The sequence below is a fragment of the Rhinolophus ferrumequinum genome, chromosome 11 (assembly GCF_004115265.2).
Source record: "Rhinolophus ferrumequinum isolate MPI-CBG mRhiFer1 chromosome 11, mRhiFer1_v1.p, whole genome shotgun sequence".
Lineage (NCBI taxonomy): Eukaryota > Metazoa > Chordata > Mammalia > Chiroptera > Rhinolophidae > Rhinolophus > Rhinolophus ferrumequinum.
This window is the reverse complement of record NC_046294.1, coordinates 43,909,156-43,929,596: the sequence shown is the minus strand read 5'-3', so window position 1 is coordinate 43,929,596 and position 20,441 is coordinate 43,909,156. Positions and strand designations below refer to the sequence as shown.

General features: G+C 45.1%; 1 protein-coding gene across 1 annotated transcript in view; it reads left to right on the top strand.

The window, feature by feature from the left end:
- Positions 1-275: 275 nt before the first annotated feature.
- Positions 276-20,441, top strand: part of TUB (TUB bipartite transcription factor) — a 63,021-nt gene continuing 42,855 nt past the window's right edge. The window contains 3 exon segments of the mRNA XM_033119293.1: positions 276-311; positions 314-438; positions 995-1,042. Of these exon segments, the coding sequence (XP_032975184.1) occupies positions 276-311; positions 314-438; positions 995-1,042 (209 nt within the window).

The following is a 20,441-nucleotide window of genomic DNA, read 5'->3' as shown; positions in this document are numbered from 1 at the left end:
CACGAGTGGCATGGCCAGTGAGGCCTTGGGGATTCAGTCTGGCCCTGAAGAGCTCAGGAGGGAGACTATGACCAACAGAGAGGGTTTCCACTGTGCTAATGAATCAGTGACGGTTGTTAGTTCAACTGTTGTCACGGTGATGGAGGAAGATACCCAAGTGGACTGTGCTAGCCTCAGCACTGAGCCAGTGACACAAGGAAGTACACCACGCTCCAGGTCTTTGTGTGCAGTCCCTCCAGGACCAACCCCCAAACTCACCCCATCCTCTGGCCACTATGGGGCCCAGGACCCCTTTGCTTTCTTTCTGGATTTGCACGCTTTTGCCAAGACAGGGATTTTGTTCCCAGGAGGCACTCCCCGGCCCATGGGATCTCAGCATTCAAAGCAACACAGGAAACTTGGGCCCCTGAAACGGGGCCACCGAAGAGATCCAGATCGGTAAGCACTCAACACCCCTGCCTTTAGCCCACGGACCCCACATCACGTCCACTCCACCCCCTCCCGATGACCTCACTCCTTGGCAGTTCTAAGGCCTCCCCTTCCCCATTGCCACATGGGATCCCACCACCCAGGCCTTCCAAAGCCTGGGGCTCTAGACAGGGAAACCAGGAGGCTTTGTTCCTCTCCCTGCCCAGGATCTCCGGGGGTTCCTCTATCATGGAGTGAGGCCTCTGCTCTTGGCGGCTCCACACTGCTTCCCTCTGCCTGTTCTGGTGCGCTCCCTCCAGCCTCCACCCCCGCCCCCCATGTTTCATTCCCACAGCTCTGGTTCTTACCGCCCTCATTCTGGGCTGCCTGCCTGCTGTCCCAGGCCCCACAGAGTGAGCACCCGACGGAAGTCCCTCCACCCCGATCCCACTTAACTCCCACCTGAAGCGACTGAGACCGAGGCCCTGAAGGAGGCCTTGAGTGACCGCAATCTGGCCAGGCAAGGGGCAGGAATGACGAGGTGAGGCAACATGGGCGTGGAGTCACCCCTGCTTTTCCTCCTCAGGAGAACAACCAGGAGGAGGTACTGGAAGGAAGGAAGGGACATCGTTCGGTGAGCTGGCAGGGGAGAAGGGAGCACTGCCTGGGAAAGGACCTTCCACAGGAGACTGTGTGGGGAGGTGGTGGGCAAGATATGGGTGGATCAGGGGCGGACCCCGTATGTGCTGGAGTACGTGTGTGTCAAGTGGGGTCCAGGGGAGGGTGTGACCCCTAAGCAAACTCTGCACTCATGTGGCTGTTATGCCCTTGGTTTGTTCCTCCTGGATCCTCCTGTGGTCCTTTTGCCCCACCAGCCAGGTGGTGCTGAAGAGAGTGCCCAGAGTTCTGGGCTCTGCTCCCCAGCCTGTCCTGCGACTCTCAGCCAGGCCCTCCCTGGACAACTGAGGGCATTCCTTCCCGCTGAGTACCCAGACCTGCCCCACTGGCACCCTCAGGCCTGTCTCCTACAGTCAGGAGATGTGTCTGTCAGGACTCCTGACCAGGACTCATTTGTGTCCTACTAATGGCAGGGTCCCTAGGATGTAGTTTTTGGCCCAAAGGATGGGCAGAAATAGCTGCCCTGTGAAGGAGGGGTTCAGCCCTGTGTACAGATGAGAAAGATGATGGGAGTCCCTCCCCAGGTGCAGCATGGCTGCTGAAGATCCCCCAGTGCCTGAAGAATCTGCTTGCCCTTCCAGGGTCCTGGCCAGAGAAGTAGGGGGCATCTGGGGCTCTGTTTTGCCTCCTCATGGGTGTTGGTCTTGGGTTTCTGATGGGCTCTGTGATGATGGGGTCCTAAAAAGGAAGCTCTGTGCAGAGCCATGGGTCTCAGGTATGGCCCCATAACCGGGACCTCCTGTGTTCTCCTGTTCTACACATCGCCTCAAACCAGGTTGACTTTTTAACCTGAAGAAAATCTCATGAAGAGAAATGGGAGGAGTGGTGTATCACTTGAGCAAACCTCAGAGGCTCTTGGGAAGGAGGAGGAGGAGGAGAATGAAGGGTGCAAGTAGTGAAACCCAGGGAGATGACTCTGCTGCATGATTCTAATGAGGCTGGAAGACTTCAGCTCCTCTGTCTTCTGCAGCTGGTGCATTTTGACCTTTGTGAGCTGATGAGTCTCCTTTCTGCACCCACCACCCATACACTGTTAAGTCTGCAAGAGCCTTTGAGATGCCACATCCAACCCCTTGTTTAACAGGCAAAACTGAGGCCTCAGAGCGGGGTCACACTGCAAGTTCATAGCAGAGTCAGGACTAGAAAGCAGGCCTCCTGCTCAAGGCTCTTTCTCTGAACTACAGACCAGGAAGCCAGCCTCGCTGCGTGGGAGTCAAGAGCCTTACTGGAAATGAGTGGTCCTTTGGTTTGACTTTGCTTCCTGTGAACGGAGGCCCTGGGCACACGGTGGTCTATGTATCTGCAGCTGATGGCTGGCTGGCAGGGACTCCAGGCCATACTGGGTTTTGGGGGTGATATCATTTCTGGGATTTGGTGCCTCTCTACTTTACCCAGGGCCCCCAACACCACTCTGGTTATTCCATGTTGTAAAGCTCTGCCAGTATCCCTTAAAAACTGCGTTGATTCAAGATGCTGCCAACGAGTGTGATGTTTCACCCATTGTGGTCGGTCCTGTGTGAGCACACAGGGCTGTCAGTGGATGGAAGAGGGAAATGAGGAGCCAGGTGGACTCAGGGGTGAGAGCTGTGTTATAGGGACACATCTCTGCAGGTTGGCAATAGTCATAATTAATGGCAAAGTTAGATGATCCAGCCATGTAGTGACATAGCATTCTTTCTCTCCTCTGTATTTTCACTGGGCCCACTTTCCTGGTTCCTTCCGTTTGTAACCCAGTTAAGAAACAAAACGAAAATACCGAGGTATCTCCTACCCTTTTAATCCCAACCTATTGAACTCAAAGTGAGAGTTTGCTACCTCCACTTCCTCACCTCCTGCTGAGTCCTCAATCCACTGCAACCTGGTTTCTGCCCCCACTTCATCACCGGTGTTTCCCGCCTCCAGTCAAGCCTCCAGTCATTCTTAACTGTAAATCCGGAAGCCTTTCAATTCCTAGTTGATCTCTCAGGAGCATTTGACGTAGCTGAGTGCACTCTGCCTTCTGAAGCATTCTTCCCTTGCATCCTGTGACCCCACACTCGCCTTTTCTACCTGCCATTCTGTTAATTATTTCTGTTTTCTTCATGAGATTTTCTTCTTTTCACCCTGGAAATAAATGCTAGTGTGTTCCAGGATTCTGTCCTGGCTTTCTTTTCTCCCTTACACTGATCCCATTGATTACCCTGGCTGCCACTTCCATCTAGCTGACGACTCAAGTTGCTCCCTAGACCTTTCTTCTTCATTTCATTTTTTCTTTTCAGTTCTGTCAGTTTTTGCTTCACGTGTATTGAAGCATTGTTCTTAGCTACGTAAACATGTACGATTATGTGTCCTCTTAAGAGCTTAACCCCTTCCTCATTATGATATATCTTTATTGCTGGTAGTATTGCTTGTTCTGAAGTCTAGTTGGTCTGAGATTAATATAATTGCTCCTGCTTTCTGTTCATTAGTGTTTGTATGGCATATCTTTTTCCATTCTTTTAATCTCTCTGTATTTAAAGTTGGTTTCTTTTAGAAAGCGTGTAGGTAATTGCATCATTTTTATCCAATCCGACAATTTGGCTTTTTAATTGGAGGGTTCAGATATTTAATTTACATTAAATATCAATATGGTTGAGTTTAAATCTGCCATTTTGCCAGTAGCATTCTATTTCCCCCACTGTTCTTGTCCCCTTTTTCTTCTTTTCTTGCTTTCTTTGAGAGTGGGTACTTTTTAGGATTTTATTTTATCTCCATTCTTAGCTTGTTAGTTGAAATTCGTTTTTGATTATGTTTGTTTTTCTTAGTGACTACGCTAGGGTTTCCCATATACATCTTCAGCTTATCACAGTCTACCTTAGTATGTTATACCACTTCATGTACATTACAGGAACCTCACACGAGTATACTTCCATTTCTCCTCCTTGTCTTTTGAGCTGTTATTGTTATACATTTTGCATTTACCTATGATAAAACCTAACAATACATTGTTATTGTTTTACTGTAAATAGTCAGTTATCGCTTTAAAAAAACTTTATTGGGATATAATTTGTATACCATATAATTTACCTATTTATAAAGTACAATCCAATAGGTTTTTAATTGTGCAGCCATCACCACAATCAATTTTAGAATATTTTTATTTACTCCCCTACAAAAACCCATCACCATTAGCAGTCACTCCCCTTTCTTCTACCCACTCCCAGCCCTGCACAACTGCTAATTTACTTTCTGTCTTTATAGATTTGCCTATTGTGGACATTTCATATAAATGGAATCATATACTATGTCATCTTTTGTGAATGGCTTCTTTCCTTAGCATAATGTTTTCAAGATTCATCCATGTTGTAGCATGTCTCAATACTTCATTTTTTTCATTGCCAAATAATGTTCTACTGTGTGGACATACCACATTTTGTTTATCCATTCATCAGTTGATGGACATTTGAGTTGTTTCCACTTTTTATCTATTATAAATGATGCTGCTATGAACATTTGCGGACGTGTTTCATTTCTCTTGGGTATACACCTAGGAGTAGAACGTCTGGGGAACTCTTTGTTCAACTTTTTGAGAAACCACCAGACTGTTTTCCAAAGGGAATGGGAACCAACAGACTGTTTTCCCATTCCCACCAGCAGTATATGAGGATTCCAGTTCATTTGCATCCTTGCCATTACATATTCTATCTGTGATTTTGATTATAGCCATCTTGGTGAGTGTGAAATGGTATCTCATTGTGCTTTTGACTTATATTTACCTGATGAAAAATAATGACTAATGATGTGCCTATAGCCATTTGTATATCTTCTTTGGAAAAAATGTTTATTCAAATCTTTTGCCCAGTTTTTACATGGGTTGTTTGTCTTTTTATTATTGAGTTGTAAACATTCTTTATATATTCTAGATACAAGTCCTTTATCAAACAATGATTTGCAAATATTTTATACCATTCTGTGGGTTGTCTTTTCACTTTCATGATAGTGAAACACAAGTTTTAAGTTTTACCACACAAAAGTTTTAAATTTTGATTAAATATATCTATTTTTTTCCTTTTGTTGCTTGTACTTTTGGTGTCGTATCTAAGAAATCATTGCTTAATCCAAGGTTACAAAGATTTATGCCTATGTTTTCTTAGAGTTTTATAGTTTTAGCTCTTACATTTAGGTCTTTGATTAATTCTGAGTTAATTTTTGCATACCTGTGGTGTGAGGTAGAGGATCCCAAGTCATTCTCAGTTTGGCTATTTCTTTGTCCCAGCACCATTTGCTGAAAAAAACTATTATTCCCTTATAATATAGTCTTGGCATCCTTGCCAAAAATCAGTTGACTGTAAATGTGAGTTTATTACTAGACTCTCAATTCTACTGTGTTGATCTGTGTGCCTTATACTAATACTTCTCTGTCTTGATTATTGTAGCTTTATCATAAATCATGAAGTCAGGAAGTGTGAGCTTTCCAAATTTACACTTTTTCAAGATTGTTTTGGCTATGCTGGGTCCCTTAAATTTGCATACAAGTATGAATTTTAGGAAGAGCTTGTCAATTTCTGCAAAGAAACCAGCTGGTATTCTGATGGGGATTGCGTGAATCTGTATATCAATTTGGGAGTATTGCCACTTTAACAATATTTAATCCTCTGACCCATAAACACAGGATACCTTTTTATTTATTTAGGTCTTATTTCATATTTTTCGAAGTAGCTTCCAATGAATAGTCTTACACTTATTTTTTTAATTCACTTCCCAGTATTTTATAATTGTTGATGCTTTTGTAAATTGAATTGTTTTCTTCATTTCATTTTTGGATTGTTCACGGCTAATGTGTAGAAACATAACTGATTTTGTATATTTTTCTTGTATCCTGCAAGCTTGCTGAACTTGTTTATTAGTTATAATAGTTTTTTAGTGAATACCTTAGGGTTTTCTTATACAAAATCATGTCATCTCTGAATAGAGACAGTTTTACTTCTTCCTTTCTAATTTGGATGCCTTTTATTTCATTTTTTTCCCCTAATTGCCTTGGTTAGAACTTTCAGTGCAATGTTGAATAGATTTGTCAAAAGTGAGTACCCTTGTTTTGATCTCAGGGCGGATGCCTTCAATCTTGCACTTTTAAGTATGATCTTAGTGTTTGCTTTTTTTAGATGTCCCTTATCAGGGTGAGAAAATCCCCTCCTAATTCTAGTTTTTTGAATGATTTTATCATGAAGGGGTGTCAAATTTTTTCTGTAGCTACTGAGATGATTAAATGGTTTTGTCCTTTATTCTATTGATATTGTGTATCTTATTAATTGATTTAATAAATTAATAAAGATAAGACAACTTTGCATCCTTGGGATAAATCCTAGTTGGTCAAGATATATAATCCTTTTTGGGACACCCTCATTCGGGACCCCCTCCCAGTCGGGAGCTGCAACCTCTTCTCCTGCCTCTAATAAACTATCTTCAAAAAAAAAAAAATGATATATAATCCTTTTTATACGTTGCTGCATTTAGTTTGTTATTTTGTTTGATTTTAATGAGAAAAAAATTATTTCACATGAACCTGCATATTTACCATTTCCAATGCTATATATATTCAAACTGGCATCTAGTCTCATTTTCCTTTTCCCTGAAAGACTTATTTTGACATTTTGTGTAGTGCTGATCTGCTGGTGATGCTTTCTCTTAGAGTTTATTTGTATAAAACAACCTTTATTTTGCTTTCATCTTTGAAAGGTACTTTGTCCCAAAATAAAAATTGACAGGGTTTTTTTTTTGTTTGTTTTCTTTCAGTATCTTAAAGATGTTGCTCTACTGTCTTCTGGTTTGCAATGTTTCTGATGAGAAGTGTGCTGCTTTTTTCCCTTTGCTCCTGTTTGCAGTGTCTCCCTCCCCCACACCCTTTTCTGGCTGCTTTTGAAGATTTTCTCTTTATCACTGGTTTTCAAAATTTGATTATAAGGTATTTGGTGTAGTTTTCTTAATATTTCTTCTGCTTGAGGTCTTTGATATTGTTGGATTTTTCTCTTTATAGTTTTCATCAAATTTGAAAAAAATTTGGGTATTATTTCCTCAAATATTTTTTTCTACCTCTTCCTTTTTTTCCTGCTTCCCCCTTCCTTTTGTTTTTCTATAAGTAATTACATATATGTTAGACTGCTTAATATTGTTCCACAATTCACTGATACTTTGGGTTTTCTTTTTTAACTATTTTTTCACACTGAGTTTTATTTTGGAATATTTCTATTTCTATATCTTTGAATTCACTGGTCTTTTCTTCTGTGGTGTCTAATTCTGTGCCGGGCCACACTGAAGCCGGAGTTATTTTTCTAAAGCTGATATAATCATATCATCTCCCCTCTTAATGTTTTTCAGTAGCTTCTTTAAGTCTTTAGCATAAAGCCCAATTCTTAGTGGAGATAAAAGGCTCTTTCCTGTTTGGTTCCTTATGCTCTCAGGCATCTTCTCACCTCCTGCCTTTCCTTCCACCATCAGCACCAGTCTCACAAACTTACATGCTGTCTTCAATTTCAGGGCTTTACCTGTGGTCCCTTTCATATCTTCGCCTGATAAAAACTTCTCATCATTCTTTTGGACTTGATATCACCTTCTCCAGGAAGCCTATTCAGATGTTCTCAGTTACACACAGTGCTAAACTCTATAAGTCTTAGTCGACTTTAATCATGGGTTATATTTGAATCTGCTGCTGGGCTGTGACCTCTCTGAGGGTAAGGTCTTGCTTGGTTCTATACTCTTAGTGGAGGGCCAGAGGGCCAGAGTGCATGCTCAGTATAAGTGCACTGAATGAATGAAAGCTGACTGTGGAGGCATGGCTGGCTGAAACAAGGAGACCCAAGACCAGCTGTCCTTCAACAGTCTGGAGGTCCTCAGGGCTTTCAGGCCCAGAGCAGAAGGCCTCAGTGCACCAGCCTCCCTCCCAGAGCTGGGTAGTACTAGGCTTGTGGGTTGGTGTTGTCTGCCTGCTCTACTCCACAGGGGCTAGACCTCCTGTGCTGCATTTATAACTGCTTCAGAGGGAGCCCTGCTGTATCACCCCAGCCTGCATGGGCCTGAGTCCTGGGAAATGTCTTGGGGTGGCTGGACTTTAGGCTCCACAGTAAAGCCGTCTCTTGTGTGAGGAAACTGTGCCACAGAAAGCCTCATGTGTCACAGGGAATTCTTTTTGAAAAGAGATTTTAGAATAGGATGTGCTAAAGGACTTTGATGACTGGGATGTGCCACCATACAATCTAACTCTGCTGGCAAAGGTCTCATTTGCTCATCCATTTTAAAAATTACATACTTTACTATCATTTGATTATAAACTCCATGAAGGCAGCGACCATCTCTGTCTTTTTCACTGTTATGTCCTCAGCCTCCAGTGCATATACACAGTAAGCACTCAAATAATTATTCAATGGATAATAGTAGCCACAATTTACTGAGGATTTATAGTATATCACACAAGGTTCTATGCCATTTACACATATTAACTCATGTAACAGTCACAACCACCATAGGTTCTTGTTCTCATTTTGCCGCTGAAGAAACTGGGACACAGAATGGTTAAATAAATTGTCCAAGGTTATATTGTCACATAAGTGGTGAGAAAAGCTTTCAAAAACTTGAATTCTTAATCTCTGTTGAAGGAATGAATGAATAAATGGATGAATGAATGTCCTGATTTATAGTATCTACAAAAGGGGACCATAATAGATAAAAGTGTACTTCCTAAAACAAGCATCAGAACATCAGACTTCCCATAATTTGGACTATCCCTACTCAATATCAATTAATATATCTCTCTGTATTATGTATATATAGTGTTATATAATTACCATGTTTCCCCGACAATAAGACCTTGCTGGACAATCAGCTCTAATGCGTCTTTTGGAGCAAAAAGTAATAAAACACCCAGTATTATATTATATTATATTATATTATATTATATTATATTATATTATACCTTGTCTTATATTATAGTAAAATAAGACCGGGTATTATATTATATTATATTATACCCAATCTTATATTATAGTAAAATAAGACTGGGTCTTATATTAATTTTTGCTCCAAAAGCATTAGAGCTGATTGTCCCGCTAGGTCTTATTTTTGGAGAAACACAGTATATATAATATGCAACTAAATATAGAAGTACTATAAGTATTAAGTAATATTTACACATAATATTTATCATTACTGTTAACACTGTGATCTTATTGCATGCCAGGCTTCGTATTAAGTGTTTTATATAGTGTTTCGTTTAACATTTGTAATTATGTGAAACAGGTGTTAGCATCCCTGTGAACTGTTATGATGTAGTTAAGGCTGAGGGAGGATAAGCCCAAGGTCACAGAGCTTATTACAGGGCAGAATTTGGGCCCACATCTATTTGACTCTACATCTGTGCTCTTAAGGGCTTTGCCATACTCCCTGTCCCGTAGTCCAGCTAAAGCCTGGCCACCTGGAGCTTTCTAAGCTCTTTCTATCCCAGGAAGCTTCCAAATCCTAGGGCATGGTCCTTACTTTACAGTCCTACCCAAGGTGGACTGTCAGTGCCTGCAGGTTTTCCCAGGTCCTGTCCAGTAGGGAAAGCTGAAGCTTGGCAGTTCAGACACTCGTTGGTAGTCCCAGTACGAACTTAAGAGGTGCCATAATTGAGCCCACCCTAGATTAGCAGAATCAGAATCTCTGGGAGGGTGGCCCAAGAATCTGAATTTTTCAATAGCTCCCCAAGCAACTAATGTCCAGAGAGATTTGGGAACCACTGGCAGCCCAGGCTCAGGAAAGAGGAATTAGACACTCAAGAAAAGAAGTGGTGGCCTCTTGCCTAGGCCAACTTTACAACACCTGTTAGCATCATGGTGGCATCATGTGTTGTGAACATATTATAACATTAAAAAAATTTTAAACCATATGTTCACTGTAGTAAATTTGGAATACATGAAATAATATAAAGAAGAAAAATAAGATTACCTATAATCCCAACACCCAGAGGTAACTCCTGTTAATATTTTGATTTATTTCGATTTTTAAACTTTTTTGAATAAGTATAGTATGCATAACAATGCACAAATTTTAAGTGCACAGCTAATGAATTTTCACAGCTGACCACAGTCGTGTTAAGAAAACACAGATTGAAAAGCAGACATTGCCAGCACCCCAGACGGTCTCTTTGAGCCCCTTGCTGGTAACTGCTCCCTCCTAAAGAAGTTCTCCTGACTCCTAACATCACACACTAATTTTCCCTTTGTTTGACTTTTATATAAATGGAATAATTCATTATCTACTCTTTGTGTTAGGTTTATTTTGCTCAATTTTGTATTTGTGAGATTCGTCTGTGTTAGGTATATAGTCCTCGGGTAGATAGTTCATTGCTGCTGTATAGTATTTAACTGTGTGACCGTAGCACAATTTATATGTCCATTCTACTGATGTTGGGCAGTTGGGCAGTTGAAAGCATTTGGCAATTGTGACTGGTGGTGCTATGAATATTGTTGGACCTGTTTCCTGGTGCACGGGTATATATATTTCTGCGGGGGGTGTACCTAGGAGCAGAGTTGCTGAGTTTTATGTTCATCCTTGTAGATTCTGCCAGTTTTCCCAAATGGTTCTACCCATACGCTTCACCAGCAGTATATGAGTCCTGGTTGCTCCATAGCCTCACCAGAACTTAGTCTTTTCTGTCTTTTTGTTTTAGCCATTCTGGTGAGTGTGTAGTGTATGGTTTTACTTTGCATTTCCCTGGTGAGTGATGAAGTTGAGCATCTTTTCCTGCATTCATTTCTTTTTAATCTTTTACTTATGTACCCACCCCTGGTAATCCTTAGTTCATTTTAAAAAAGAAAGAAAAGGAGAAGGAATAAGGCCAAACCGTAAAGCAAATGTGTGTGTGTGTGTGTGTGTGTGTGTGTGTGTGTGTGTGTGTGTGTAGTTTGAGTAAAGTATTATGTTATCTTTCCCTTCAGTGAAGTATGTCATCTTAAAAATAAGTTCTAACTGTAAGACCTTGAAGAAAATACATGCTCTGCTGTTGTTCTGTCTTTTAGCTCTTTCATCTTTGCTCTTCTCAATCATTTAATTTTAGTTGCTGCACCAACAGCATTTGTATCCATTTGGGGATGCATTTTTATAAACTTTGCACTAATATTCTTTAAAGAAAGGCTATTGTGACAAAGGAAAGCTTCAGCTCAGGGCGAGGAAGGAAGCCTTGGGTGGCTAACGCCCAGAACTCGTTACTACTGTTGTTCCTCTGGCAGCTTCCAGTAGGGAGCTTTGCTGAGTAGAATGGACTGAAGTGGTGAGCATTGCAGAATAGATTATAAAAATAAGGTTGTTTTGTTTTGTGTTGTTACTACAGAAAAGTGTTTCTTAATTGAAAAAAATAGGTTTAAACTCTCTTTAGGTGTTATTTTGGGGAAAAAATCTATTTAGGTGCTATCTGAAAAAACTATGACGCATGAGTGTGTTCACAAGTAGGAATCGCATATGTGTGTGCGTGTGCATATATCCTTCTAACAAGGTTGTGCAGAATGTTTTGTCATCTAAATTTTCACGCAACATATTTTCCCATGTCATTAAATGTAATTAGAAAAACATTGTTTTCGGTGGCTGTTGAATAGTTCTTTTTATGGACTTACTGAAATTTATTTAACCATTCTCCTATTTTACTTCAATTTCTAATTCTCAATGACAAACGTCTTTGTATATACATCTCTATGCTCATTTGATTACTTTCTTAGAATAGCTTCAGAGAATTGAAATTAATGGCTCAAAAAGAATGACTGTCTGAAAGATATTCATGAAAGTTCTTTGATACACTGACGTGGCCACATTTCCTTCCAGAAAAACTACCAGTCCGCACTCTCCCCAGTACATGAAATGCCTTGCTCAGTGCACATCTGCCAACTTCGCATTTACTTCAATTGCAGTGTCTCTTGCCATATAGGAGACTGTCGTTTTTAACCTAATAAAATATGTATGGTCTCTGGATTTAGGACCATGCTTAGAAAAGCTCCCCTACTCTCTACACATGATTAGAAAAAACTATTCTCTAACATTTTCTATGTGTAGTTTTCTCTTTTTCTTTTTCCTAATAAATCTTTGATCCATCTGTAATTTTTTTTTTGTATATGAAATGAGGGAGGGCTAACTAATCCCCTACCTCACCCCCGCCAATGGATAGCAAGTTGATCTCTAAACTATTTACTAAATAGTGCAACATTCTTCAGTGTCTTGCAAGGCCATCTTTATCATACACCAGTTTCCTCTGCAGACCTGGATCTGTTTCCACATTGCATTAGTCTGTGTAGTCATTCTCTAGTCAGTACCGTTTTTTGGTTATTTCAGATTCATATTACAGTTTGATAGCTGGTGTGCTGGTGCTTCCTTATTCTTTTTCTTTTACAAGATTTTCTTGGCTGTCTTGGAAAGTTGGCTTATTTTTCCAGATGAATCTTGGAATAAATTCATCCAGTAAAACAGGAAAAGTTCTACTGCACTTGTGATTAGAATGGCATCAAATCTGTAAATTCATTTGACAAAATTACAATGCCATCCAGGAATAGAAGATGCATCTCTTTTTATTAAAGGTGTTTGTATAGTTTGTATAGTTTGCATTCTTAGAGTTTTTAGTGTGTTTTCATGTATCTGAGACATATCTTGTGAAGTTTTCCTAGATATGTTATTGTTTTCTGTTGCTTTGGTGAACAAGGTCCTTGTTACTATATTTTTAACTAGGTGTTTCTGCTATGTAGGAAAGTTATTTAGAGTTGGTGTGTCAGAGCTGGAGTCAGTATGTCAGAGCTTAAAGGGTTAGGGTGTTGTGTCACCCTCACTGAGCCCTGGGAACAGTGAGGCCAGAGGGTTGGAGATTTGCCCCAAGCTGCAAGGTGAGTCATGGCCAGTTTGAGTCTGGAGCCCAGCCTGTGTCCACTGGAAACCCTCCAAGCTAGACAAAGAGAAGGACTTGTTGTAACTCATTAGTCAGGAAGCCAACTGCTGTTGCCATGGAAATCTGAAGGCAGCATCTTCTGGGAGGACCAGGATGCAGAATTCAGAGAGAACAAGCTGCACTAGGGTGGAGCCAGTCTCGGATGGCCCATCTCTGGGCCTGTGTGTGTGTGTGTGTGTGTGTGTGTGTGTGTGTGTGTGAGACACTTTATAAAGAGGGAGGTGGCCACCTCAACTTTAGTGCTCAAAGGCCTGGTCCATTACTCTGGATTATTGCAGGGTGGTGCTGTAAGAAAGGGTGAGGTGCATTGAGATGGCTTCCCTGTGTCCATCAGGGCCCAGTCCAAAGCTGCTCTTAGAGCTGGACAGAAGTGCTCTGGGCAGAAGTGTTGACATCTGCCCATCATGGGCCCTGGAACCCAGCTGGCATCTGCTGGACACTGACTTCTCCTCCATCAGATGATGGGGTAGCCACACAGACATTGGGGTGATAGGAGCAGAGACAGCCCTTTACCCCAGGACTCACTCTGCTGCTGATGGACCAGAGGGCAAGGACAATGCAGAAGTAGAGGATGATGGTCCGGGGACTGGACAGGCTGACCTGCAGGTGGAGCTAAGCATTGGGACCGCCAAGGACAGAGTGTGCCTCTGCCACAGCCTCAGTCTGGCATGACACAGGCAGGGGTCACCCCAAGGAGTCCCGTGAGCACCTGCGGAGTTTGTGGCTGAGCGCTGACTTCCCTGTTCACCTTCCCGCCGGCTCCTCCCACCACAATCCTATGCCTCTAGTCCTGTGGTTCCTCCCTGTGAGCCCAGGAGAGCCTGAGCTCAGCATTCATTGCAGCCTGAGAAACGCCTGTGTGTTCTTATGGAGGCGTGCTCAGGCTGGGCAGGCACAGGAGAAGCTTCCTGAAGCAGGTAGGCATCTTAGTTTGGGGTTGGGGTGCTGCAGAGACCAGGAAGGAGATGGAGCCACCTGTGGTACCTAAGGCGAGATCTGAAGGAAACAAAAGTGTTTAGCTAGCAGACCTTGTCCCATCCCTTCCCAAACCTTGGTTGGCCTCCCTGTGCCTCAGGCCAGGGCCTGACCTCCAGGGAAGTGAGCTGTCACCCCAGGGAAGCTCACCCCATCTTTCCTGCCTCATGCTGCCAGGATCCCCATTATGTTCCGGATCCAGGAAGTGGGCTTAGGGGGCCGGTGTGGGGGTCGTCTTCTGTCTCGGAACATGGGGGTGGTATGGGAATACCTGGAGTGTGTGAGGTCTGTGTATAAGATGGGCATGTCTGCGTGCCTGTGATACGTGAGCGTGGGGAGAAATAGAGGTAAGTGGTCGTATATACGCGTGCACGGTGTGCACACGCTTGTGTGGGTAGGGGAGGAAGTATGTGCCTTATGTCCGGAGTGTGGGCATGTGGTAATCTGGATGGGGTGTGTGGTGGGTAGGGTGAGACATCCACTGGTGTGTGAAATGCCTTGAGTGAGGATAATTGGTATTTGGTGGAGGGTGTGCCTGTATGACGTATATGACGGGGTTTCAGGTATGTATGCATGTGTGAGTATTGTGGTTTCGGTATATGGATAATGCGTGTGTATGAGATATAATTGGAGGTAAAATATGTACGTGAAGTACCTGAGGTGAGGTACACACGTAAGCTTGTCTACGTATAGTATAGGAGGGGCTGGCGCTATTGTATGTGGTGTGGTTTGGGAGCGGGAGGGTTATGTGTGGGTCCAAAATATGCGCACGGGATGTCTGAGGTACTGGCTGTGTTGGGGAGCGATGGAAATGAACCAACGCATGAGTGTGCAGTGTGTGTGCAGAAGGGGTAGGTGGGCATATAACCCTCCCTACACTTAGGAGTTGACGGGCATGATTCCCCCTCCAAACTGAGGAACCGGAAGCTCCATGGGGAAACACACACCGCCCCATCTCTGGCAGCTCACAACCTAGACTCTAGAGGGTTCGGGGAGGGAGCTGGCCTCTCTGGGGGACCAGTGGGTTTTGGTGGGTCATGTTCAGTTCTTCAGGATTGCTGTGCTGGAGCTGGCTCTCATTGGCTCACGAGAATCAATTGCACAATAAAGGAACATTTTTGTAAGCCAGTTGTTAAACATAGCTGTTATTAAGAATTAAATTATTGTTTTGTTGTTTGTCTAGACTTAAAACATGATGGAAAAAATGTTACTAACACAGATTAAATTTTGAAGCTTGTCATGTCTATAGCTGCTTCATGTGACTAGCACAAAATATTAAAGAAATATTCTTTCAGTGTTCAAAAACTATTAACCAGTATAGCACAGCAGCCACTCTAATCACTGATGAATGAGTGAAGTTCTGACATGTCTTCGTTGTTTCACTTTAATCTTACTTGTTAAATGAAAATATCAACCAACATTCAAGTTGGAACTACACTCATTTGTCATTGCAACCATAGGTTGGCTCCAGATAAAAAGTAAGGCAAAAATCAATGAATGCATTGATTTCTCAGACAATCATCTGGCTATGTGGAATTTTTGTTTGTAAATTATGTGCTATCCATCCTTTATATCACCAAAATGTATAATAAACTTATGTATACATACATGCCAACATTTCTGGGAAAGCTGGGTATTAAGCATCACTGTTTAAAGCTCCCGAGTAAGCGCTATGTTACTTACAGTCCTCACATGTCGCCTTCATTGTACGTGGGCTGAGGTGAGGGGGGTAGGTGTAACCTGCAGAGGCACTGGGAGCAGCTTCTCAGATTTCCAGACAAGCTGTGGCTTGTCACTAGCTTAGCTGTGACCTCCTCCTGGGCATTGGGGCTCACTCGGAGGGCCCATTCATTCAGCACTCACGGTCTCAGCCCCTTGTCCGTGCCAGGTGCCAGGGATTTACAGGGAGGGGAAGACATGATCCCTGCCTGCATGGAGCTCCCGGCCCAGAGCAGGAGACACCCAGGCACAGACAGTTACTCCCTGGAGAGCATGGCTAAAAAGGAGGCAACTCTCCCAGCTGGAGAAGGAGGGAGGTGGGGACAAGGAGAGTTGGCTTGATATTGGTATTCCACCTAGAACAGAGTTTTTCAGCATTTAGTGCATAGCACCCATGGGAACTCTGCTGAAAATGCAGAGTCTCTTTTGGTGGGTCTGGGCAGGGCAGTGACCAGGAGTCTGCAGTATGCCAAGGGATGGTGAAGCAGGTGAGCCTCAGGCCACACTTGGAGAAACATTGATCTGGGGAGAGAAGAGGGTGTGTGCAGAGGCAGAGAGCTGAGAAAGAGCAAGTTCCGTTGGGAGATCTGCAAGGAGAATTTCAAGGTAGCAAAGCAGAGGCGGGCCAGGCTGGGAGGGCAGAGAGAAGCAGGAGACCCAGCGGGGCAGCTCACGCAGCCTTGTAAGCCTCATGAAGGGGTTTGAGTTCTGTCTTGTGGAAGGAGGAGACGTGGGAGGACCCTTGTTCGCAGACAAGTTCTCTGCTCAGATTGACTGAAAAGTGTGATGCTTGTGGAGGACGCAGAATGGGAGGTGGGGATTGGAAGGAAGCTGGGGATATAGGAGGCCTAAACCCAGACGGAGAAAGCACAGGGGGCTGACAGGAGGGCTTCTAGGGCCAAAGGAAGAAGAGAGGAGTTAGGGTAGCGTCTAGGTTTCTGGGGTGATTGAGTAAATGGGAGAGCCATTCCTGTTGTCAGAAAACACAGGAGGAAGAGCAGGTCTGGAGTGAGATAAGTTCGGTTTTGGAGCTGGAGACTTAGGAATGCTTCTGGAGGGACTCAGGGGAGCCATTAGGATAGTGGGGGAGCCATGGGAGTGGAGAGGTCACCTGGGACAACACAGAATGAGAAGAGTGTCAGAATAGGTGCCCAGGTCCAGTCCTGAAGGGCCAGGAATGTGGTGCCTGTCCTGGCGTCATTTCTGGGAGGGGTGGCCCACCAGTCGCCAGGTCTCTCCACGCCCAAGAGCCAGAGAGTGGGTGAGAGGTCGGAGGAGTTCAGAACCATGGTCAGGGTGGCTGGCGCCTTCGGCGAGGAGCTGGCGATCACAGTGGTTAGGAGTCATGGGGCCTCAGTTCTAGCGCAAGTCCTGGCTCTGCTACCAAGTTGCCGTGTGACGTTTGGCAAATTACTACCCACTCTGGGCCTCAGCTTCTTCATCTGCAAATGGGAAGGTTGGATCAGACCAGTGACTTTCAAATGACATTTGGAGCTCCAAGGTCCAAGTATCTCCAGGGAACCACTGGGAAGAAGGGAAGAGGCTGAGGGTGTGGCTCTCTAGCCCCTACCCTACCCCCAGCTTCATCCAGAACCACTTGCTTTTACGTCTCCTATATTGGCTGCCAGCTGGGTCAGAGGATCCCAAGTCCGTGAAGCCTTGTCAACACAGACACTGATGGAGCCTGAAGAGTAATAAAACATGATGAGAAAACCAAATATTCCCATAGAGATACTGTGTGAGCCTCAATGCCCATTTCCCACGTAGCACAGCTGCCCTTATGCTCACAGTTATATCGGACTCGGCTCTGCCTAGTTGTGGGCAATTTCATCAGTTGATGCAGCTCAGCTTGCTCCCCCTTCCTGGCAGGTGGGCCACCAGCCTCAGCCATCAGTGTGCCCTGAGTGGGGTCCATGTGACACTGCCCTTTCCCACAGCTTCCAAGGACAATGTGGAGTGAGGCTGAAGCTCCAAGGGACCCTCCCTGCCCCTTACCATTCTCTGTCCATTGTTTCTACAAAGACAGAGCAAGGATTCTCTAAACAGGACACAAACACTTGGGTTCTTTCCAAAGCCTTGCCCCAGAGACAGTGCCCACCATGTACTGGAGGCCTCAGTGGGTAGTACCCTGTTTCTCCCGACCCCACCCACCTTCCCCCAAATACCCCTGACAGCTGGGTACTATCAGTCAAGTGGAGGTGAGGCTGGGCCTAGGCCAGGGGAGGGCAGTGAGAGGAAAGGCCCTAAGAGGGGACAGAAATGTCCTTCCAGGGCTTCCACAGGGAAAACGAGGACCTTTCAAGTTTGTATGGCCTCATATCCCTGTGAAGCCCATGCCTGGCTCCCCTCCATCAAGGCAGGACCTCTGAGCTGCCCACACCCTTGCTCTGGGACCCCGTGGTGATGGAGTCTGCTCAGAGGGGCCAGAGGTCACCCTTATTTGTCCTGTGCCCCTTCAAGCCCAAGGTCATGTCCCAGCATGCACTTCTTCCCCATTGGTGGGAAGGTTGTCCTGCCCTTGCCCCACCCTCTAAGGGATCTAGACCCCCAGATCAGGCCCCACTGGGCCCAAGGACTCCAGGCTTGAAGACAGTGCCTTTGTAGAGCTTCAGGGTCCCCCAGGTGTCTCCTACCTCGGGAACAATTTGGAGGAAGATCTCAGCGGAAGTGGCCTCCTCCCTGTTACCTCAGTATACTAGCTAGGGTTCAGGAACTTGCTCCAGGGCCATTGGGAAAAGCCTCCCTAGCCCCCCTCTTTTCCCTGGAGTCCCTCCCTGATCCTCCCCTTGCTCTCTTGGTTCCTCAGGACCATGGAGGCCACTTCAACCAGTTCTCACTTTGCAGGGTGGTTGGATCGGGGCAGGGGTGACGACTCTCGGTGTTTCCTGATAACAGGCTGGGGGACTCAAGCACCAATGTGAAGCTGAAGAGAGTCGTGGAGACAGGGGGCGGTGAGACGGAGTCTGCCCAGGCCATGCCCGTGGCCAGGGTGTGGCCCTGGGCCTGGGGAGGGTCGCTGTTTGAGAGGAGGACGCAGCTTTATAAAATGACTCCGTAAGTATGGCCTGGGCAGGCGGGTCCACAGGCCCCACTGCCCTACCTGGGACATGGGTGTGGACCAGGAGGCACCTGTAGTAGGTGACTCTGCAGCATGCACTGGGGACCCAGAGAGCTGGGAGGCTACCAGTGTCAGGGAAGTGCAGGTGCTGGGGCCAGGGCAGAGGCTGGCTCTGGGCTTCTGGGGAATCAGGGAACCCAGGTGCTCTCAGCAGCCCGTGGAGGGTCTGCCCCGATGTTCTAGGCCCCTGGGCTTGAGGCCTTCCCTTGAAAGGCGCACGTGTGTGTGTGTGTGTGTGTACATGTGAGGGGCTGCCGTCTCTGCCATGACTGTTGAGTGTAATCTGGCCTTTGGCCCAAAATAAGAGCCCTGTGAACTCAGGAACCCAGGAAGGCAGGCCCATGATTTCTTTGTCAGGCATCAAGGCTCCAGAATGGTGATTTGCCTCATAGGAACCTCTGGGAGAGTTTTGAAAAATACACATTCCCAGACCCCACCCCCATAGATTCTAGGATGGGACCCAGGAATCTCTAATTTTTAAAGCCCTCCGGGTGTTTTTTTTTGTTATTGTTTTTTTTAATTTTTTATTGGAGAACAGTGTGTTTCTCCAGGGCCCATCAGCTCCAAATAGTTGTCCCTCAATCTAGTTGTGGAGGGTGCAGCTCAGCTCCAAGTCCAGTTACTGTTTTCAATCTGTAGTTGCAGGGAGCACAGCCCACCATCCCATGCGGGAATTGAACCGGCAACCTTGTTATTAAGAGCTTGCGCTCTACCCAACTGAGCCATCCAGCTATCTGCTCCCCCAGGTGTTTTGATGGGTGAGGAAACCATCACTCTAGGGGGACATTGACCCTGGCCCAGTCTTACTGTGGGCATGTGGAAGCCCAGGCCTCTGCCCGCAGTGCCCCCATTAGACACGCATACATTGACTCTTGAAGATGTTCTGGTTATCTAGAATCTCATGGGAGAGGAAGACCCAACGTGTCCTCAGTAACCTCTTCCTGCAGCACAGAGGACAAAGAATGGCGCAGAGGCAGGCCCCTGAGGGACAAAGACTCAAGAAGGAGAAGGGTGAAGCCGAAGGAGAAAGGATTCCTGCATCCCAGGGTCCGGGGCCTCATGCACAGTCCTCTGGCTCTCAGAGCCCAGGGCACGTGGGTCCACACCAGCCCCAACACAGCCCCCATCCAGTCCGGTGGGCAAGCCTGGTTCTTTTTGTACAGACACAAGGAAAAGAGAAGAGAGGTTAAAGAGAGGAATTCTTGGAAGGGGAGCATGCTCAAGGGTAGTTATGAAATTTCATCAACGGAGTTCCTTTTTAACATTTTTAATCTTTTAAAAAAAGAACCCACTTAATTTAAAATGACCTCTAAAGCCCTCCTAATTAACATGAAGGTTACTGACTTAACTGAATCAACATGAAGTAACCAACTGAACATTTACATGGTGAAGCTGGAGTCTGAGTTGGTCTGAGTGGTTTATTTCCTGTCTGGCCTGCCCCAGGACACATACTCATTTCTCCCGACACTACACACGTCCACACCTCCGAGCTGTAGAGCGTCCTAGGTGCTCACTCGACCCAATTTGCTTAGTCAATCCCCAAGTGCTGAACCCTTGGGCTCTTTCCAATTTCTTGCTGTTATAAATATCACTGCTATGAATATCTCTGTACAAATTACTTCCTTCGTATTT